At 33.0% G+C, this 7,016-nt stretch overlaps 1 protein-coding gene across 3 annotated transcripts in view; it reads left to right on the plus strand.

The window, feature by feature from the left end:
- LOC138712084 (sodium-coupled monocarboxylate transporter 2-like) overlaps positions 1-1,292 on the plus strand; it is a 48,929-nt gene extending 47,637 nt beyond the window's left edge. For 2 of the 3 annotated variants that reach the window (XM_069843477.1, XM_069843478.1), the window contains exon 13: positions 842-1,292. In XM_069843477.1, the coding sequence (XP_069699578.1) occupies positions 842-1,148 (307 nt within the window). In that variant the 3' untranslated portion in view covers positions 1,149-1,292. The remainder of the gene's footprint in view (positions 1-841) is intronic. The other variant, XR_011335632.1, reaches the window with a different exon arrangement.
- Positions 1,293-7,016: the final 5,724 nt, after the last annotated feature.

Here is a 7,016-nt window from a genome sequence, read left to right on the forward strand (position 1 = left end):
ACTTCCGTTTTCTCGTATATTCCAATGCTTCATAAGGGAATTATGATATACTTATCTTTTTTTCTTCACTGGCTCATATTTGTTCACTTTTCTTAATTCATACACTGTGGAAGTCAGAAAACTACTATCTCCAGCAGTGTTTATTTCAATTGTAGCGTAAGATAATGTAAAAATTTAGGATTTGAAGTATTTAATTAAAAAATAATTTAATTTTATATAATATTAATAGATAAATGTATAATATTTAGAGTTAGTAAGAGAAATAATAAGTTTTTTCTCTCTCCTGAAAATTTAGTTCATTGGAGTTAGAGAGTTTTTGATTTCCCTGTCTCAATTACTTGAATTTTAAATCATTCAGGTTTCCTATCAAGTTTTGATTAGAGTACTGTAAACTTCTGCTAAATACTTTTATGGAAAATTATATTATCACTTAACATCATAATGGCGTTCAGAAGTCAACATGATTAACTCCTTTTCCAAAAATTTGAGCTATTCAACATTAAAGTTAAATACACATAATTAATTCTGTGGTGTAGTCAAGACGAATATTGTATTCTTTACGCTTTTTACTGAACTATGAAGTTAATCACATTTACCACTGAAAATATTATTAATTTAATACTGTACATTGTCAACTTAGAAACTCTCAAATAACGAAAAGTGGCGTTAATCAAGTTGACTTCTGAACGAATCAATTATATTGTGCCTGTGCGTGCGCGTGCTTCCTCTTGTTTCTTACCTCATAGAACGTCAAGACTTGACGCTTAAAGTTTGTACATTTAGAGCAACAAACAATATCGTTTTTAGCACCACTACAGAACATTGTATGCATATGTTTCAGGATTGACAGCACAAAAGAAGAAGAAGTTCTCTTCCTATATCGAATTTCATATCAATATTACACACTAATAGGAATGGCCATCATGTTTACTGTGGCAATTATAGTCAGTTTCCTAACAGGAGGACAAGAAGAAGCGAACACTAATCCTGTTTTCTTCACACCAATTGTGAGGAAATACATTGAGGACAAAAGACGAAAATCATACAGTATGCAATCCGCTCTCCGGAGTTTACTGCAGCAGGACTTAGCAAGACGGCACAAAGGGAATGCGATTTTAACAGACTCACTAGCTTTTGAAAGTACCTAATGACAACTTTTATGAACAGTATCCTCACTAGGAATTTTGATTTATCTCGAGAAAATCAAAACTCGAGTGGGATTTAATTGACTAATACACGATTATAAGAAATTAAGTACTCTAATACAATAAAATATTAATTGACTTACTAAACTTCTATCTCACTAATTTTTCCTCATCAAAATCTTCGAACGGAGCCGCCATTTTCAGCTGAATATCTATGTGGTAAACAAATGAATTTCGAAAGCATGTTTTATAGTACCTTAAAGAATTTGCTATTTGAAATGTTGGCAAACGAAATAAATGGTACAGAGATGATAAAAGAAGAAGAAAGTATATAAAAATTAGAATAAATAAATATTAATTGACTCAATAAAATTCTATTTCACTAATGTTCCCTTCATCAAAGCATTTAGACGAAGCCTTCATTTTCAGTCGACTATCTATGTGGGAAACAAATGACGATCGCAAAGGATGTTTTATAGTATCGTGTAGGATTTTCAGTTTTAAATGTTGGCAAACAAAGAAATAAATGCTAGGGAAGTGATAAAAACAAGCAAATACTACTGTAAAAAAGTGATAAAAATAAACAAATGCTAGAGAAGTGATAAAATTGTAGCGATAAACAGCCGTGTTTGGTTGAAAGAAGTCCTTTCGTACTGTTTTATTAGTCAAAAGTAGTATGACGTAGTAAATGTGTAATAATAAAGTTAAATATTGTATGTCTGAACTGCTTGTAATTCTAAAACGAAAAGTCTCAACTACATATACAATTACGGAGAAAATAATAGTGCATTGTGGAAAGACTCAGTCTCCAGTGGTTGAGTGAAGTCACAAAGTTTGACGACAGTATATAAAATAATGCATTGATTTCGATTTATTGTTTTTAAGTAAATAATTGCATATGATATAAAGATATCAACATGTGTGCTATTGATGAAAGAATGTGAAAATTAGAGAATTTAAGGAGAAATATTACAGTATAGGGATAAATGTGGTCCTTAAGTTAGTTTTCTCATTACACGAAATATAATTCGTAAATAACGAAATTTCAGTACTATATTTCTCCTTATCATCAAAGACAAATATTGTACAAAAAATATATCGGTGTGTTGGAATTTCGCATATCTTTATTATAATAAATTCAAATAGCAGCCTCAAACTAACAGATATCTCTCTTTAAGAGTAAAAGTTCGTACTGATACAACATAAAATGTCTGTGAAAATTGAAAAACTAACCTATTGAACGGATGTTTTTTTTTGGTTTATTGCCACAACGTGTACAAACAAGTAAAGAGTTTATTATTACTGGATTTAAAAACTTAATTGATTCTTTAACCTGTAACAGCAATACAAGTATTAATGTAAAGTTGAAAGAAAGGACAGTACAGTTAGGTTCGATGAAAACTCTTATAATTCAAAGGATTGATTATTATTATTATAAATATTAATGTTATTATACTCATTATGATTATGATTAATATTCATTCATTTCTTAGTGTTCTGCCTAATGGCAGGCCTTTTACTACAAACCCTTACAAACCCAGAATTCTCCAATCTTTCCTATTCTCTGCCTTCCTCTTTGTCACCGCATATGATTCATATATCTTAATGTCGTCTATTATTTTATATCTTCTGCCCCGAACTCTTCTCCCGTTCACCATTCCTTCCAGTGCATCCTTCAGTGGGCAGGTTCTGCGCAGCCAGTCACCCAACCAATTCCTCTTCCTCTTCCTGACCAGTTGCAGCATCATTCTTCTCCATATACAAGTTTCGAATGCTTCTGTTCATAATCGCTTCTCCTCACTTCGTCATTATGTCCATGTTTCTGTCCCCATACAACGCCACAGTTCACACAAAGCACTTCACTAGTCTCTTAGCCCTTTTTCCAGAGATCCGCAGAAAAAGCTCCTTTTTCTACTAAATGCTTCCTTTGCCATTGCTGTCTTCCTTTTGATTTCTTGGCAGCAGCTCATGTCACTGCTTATAGTACATCCCAAGTATTTTAAGCTGTCCACTTGCTCTACTGCGTCATTTAGAATTCACAAGTTTACCTTCTTTACTTTTCTTTCTATGACCATGGTCTTCGTCTTATATACATTTATCTTCATTCCATAGTTATCATAGTTGTCATTTATCTCCAATAGCATACACCTTAGTATCATCTCCTCTTCTGGTAACCACGCTGTATCATCACAAAATCTTATAGGCCTACACTTTATTCTTCTTCCTCCTACTATCACTCCTCCCATGTTCTGAAAACAGTTTTTCACTAAATCCTCCAAGTAGATGTTGAACAGCGTAGGTGATAAAGGGAATCCTTGTCGTACTCCTCACCCTATTTCACTAACTTCCGGCATTTCTTTTCCTATCCCTGGTTTGACTCGTTGTTTCATATAAATATTACTGAACATCCTTCTATCTTTCCAATCCACATCAATTTTTTTTTTGGATCCCCATCATTTTATTTCAATCCGTTCTGTAAAATACCTTTTTTTAGGTCCACAAATATGCATATACTTCTTTGTGTTTAATAAATACATTTATGCTCGACCATGCCGAAATGTAGTAATTATACACCTGGTAGCAGTCCTTTAATGCATGTCATTAAAGTACACCTATTCATTAAAGTTCAGGTTTTCGATTATTCTCGGATATGCAATCGAAAGACAACGAGGGAAACGTCACGGAGGCTGGAAATCCAATACTGTCGCAGAAGGTTATGTTCTGTTACTATAATAATTAGCGTTAATTGTAAATAATATTCAAATAAATTCAATTTGTCATCTCGTTTTTCAATTCTAAATCAATTTCCAGGTTATACATTCTCTGCATTACATCAAGGTCAATGACATTATTGTTCCTCGGAAAAAATCAATACTTTCGCGTCTGCGCACATCTCACAATTCAGGAGCTATGAACAAGGTCACTTCCGATCTTCTGTCAGATACAAATAAAGTGAATACTTCTTAATAATTTCAAGTTAGAAATATGGTCGAGCATAAAAAGTCGTATGAATCTTTCCTATAATGGTATTAAGACGGTCGTATGAAAATTATGAAACTCGCTTGCGCTCGTTTCATAAACAAACATACTTGCGTCTTAATTACTGTCATTATAGGCTCGTTGCATAATGTACTTTTAAAATACTGAATATATTAAATGCATTAAACAATACTGAATATGTAAAGTATTAAAACAAAGTTAAATTAAATTTATTTCCTTACGTATGAAGAACGCTCGTGTTTGGAGGTTCAAAATTTAATTATAAATATACAGAAAGAAAAAATAAACAATAGGCCTAAATATAAGCAATAAAAAGGAAATAGCATTGATTACAAACAATATATGATAAAATAAGTATATACTATTTAAACAGTTTATTCCTATTACGCATAATATATAAATAAGATTATTAATATTTATAAATTAATTATAGGCTATACCCCATATTAATTTTTCTTAATAATTTCTTTAAAAGGTATACTTTGCCATTCACGAATAACTGCGTCAATATAAATGTTAAAAAAAATGGGGATAAAGGGCAACCTTGTTCCACTCCCTGATTTACATATACTTCCTTTCCATTTTTTCTGTTTCCATACTCATAGATGTATTTAGATATAAAATCCGTCAAATTTAATTATACGATTTTAAAATCCTTTATTTGTCATAATAGTTCACAGCTTGTTTCGTAATACTATATCAAAGGTCTTTTCTAAATCGATACACATTAAAAACATTGGAAGACTGAATTCTCATATTTTTTGTATCAATAGCTGTAATACAAACACACAATCACTTCAAGAGCGTCCTACTCTGAATCCATGCTGTTCTTCTACATGTAGGTTTCCCGCTAATATTTTGAATTCATCTATTTACAATCTTCGCATAGACTGTGTATGCCGTGTTGATTAAGCAGTAAATATTTTTTCAAAGGCATTTTGGTTCCGTTAAGTTCAATATTAATTGAAAAATGCGTTCTATTCAGTCAATACTTAACATAAAACACAATAAAACATGTTATAATAACATTTACACAGATTTAAAAACAAACGTTTTCGCCAATTTTGATTGGCATCTTCAGGTCGTGTAGATCGAATGGAACATGTTATAAAAAATGAACACTTGGTATATGACGTTAAAAACCAAAGTTACAACTGTTTTGTGTAGGTCGAATGGAACATGTTATAAAAAGTGAACACTTGGCATATGACGTTAAAAACCAACTTGTTGTAACTTTGGTTTTTAATGTCATATACCAAGTGTTCACTTTTTATAACATGTTCCATTCGACCTACACGAACAGTTGTAACTTTGGTTTTTAACGTCATATACCAAGTGTTCACTTTTTATAACATGTTCCATTCGACCTACACGAACAGTTGTAACTTTGGTTTTTAACGTCATATACCAAGTGTTCACTTTTTATAACATGTTCCATTCGACCTACACGACCTGAAGATGCCAATCAAAATTGGCGAAAGCGTTTGTTTTTAAATCTGTGTAAATGTTATTATAACATGTTTTATTGTGTTTTATGTTAAGTATTGACTGAATAGAACTCATTTTTCAAGTAAATATTTTTGTTTTTATATTTTATATTCTCTCTAGGACTGAAGAAATGTATTAGTAACAGAGTAATAAATATTTTCTATATACATTGTTTATGTTCTTAGGAAAATATTTGGGCCTAAGAGGGATGAAGTTACAGAAGAATTGAAAAAGTTATACAACGCAGAACTGCACGCATTGTATTCTTCACCTAACATAATTAGGAACATTAAATCCATACGTTCGAGATGGGCAGGGCATGTAGCACGTATGGGCGAATCCAGAAATGCATATAGAGTGTTAGTTGAGAGGCTGGAAGGAATAAGACCTTTGGCGAGGCCGATACGTAGATGGGAGGATAATATTAAAATGGATTTGAGGGAGGTGGGATATGATGGTAGGGACTGGATTAATGTTGCTCAAGATAGGGACCAATGGCGGGCTTATGTGAGGCGGCAATGAACCTCCGGGTTCCTTAAAAGCCGTAAGTAAGTAAGTATGTATGTAAGTAAATTGTTTACAAAATGCGTCCCGTTTACGGGTGTCTCTACTGTCTGTATCAGAATGCCGAAACAAAAATCCAACAATTAACAGATAATAAGGCGACTGAATTCAGGACATGGAGAAAATGCTTTTGACTTAATTGATAAGAATGATATTTTTTGTAAATGTAATGTTTGTTCCGAGTTAATTAATTTGAAACACAAGTAATCCTGTAAATGTAAATTCTACTACGAGATCATTCATACGAAGCGGACTGTACAAACAGCCGCTACCGTAACCAGTCGAGCGTACACACAAGCATTTTGTAAAAACAGAACTCTACGTACGATGCATCTTAGCCCCCCTCTTTCTTTCATACTTCTTCATTTCATTGTGTTCCACAACCGGAATAACCAGCTATATGACCAGGTGATTTTTGCCTTTTCACTTTTGTCCTCGAGATAGAAGTTCCATGACGGGCTGAATTTCTCTACTATTTATTCTTATCAGGTAAGAAGATAAGGAGACCTACATTATCCCCATATTTAAGTAGGTACGAATAAATACCTCAAAGTATAGCCGTTGGAATACTACTCTCTCTGTCGAAGAAGTCAGGAAAAATAGTGCAACCAATCCTAATCTCTCTCACGCAATTATTGTCGGACCATCGGATCTGTGCCCCCGTAAGATATGCGAACTGAACCCTAATTCCTTCTCAGCTTCGGTAATTCATTTCTCTCCCTTCATTCCCATCTCTCTCTTTTCTAGCTCTCTCACTTTCTCTCTCCCACCACTCACAATTTTGAGCCTACTTGTGGGACAGTTTATTTGCACTTGCAG

Source organism: Periplaneta americana, chromosome 13, assembly GCF_040183065.1.
Source record: "Periplaneta americana isolate PAMFEO1 chromosome 13, P.americana_PAMFEO1_priV1, whole genome shotgun sequence".
Lineage (NCBI taxonomy): Eukaryota > Metazoa > Arthropoda > Insecta > Blattodea > Blattidae > Periplaneta > Periplaneta americana.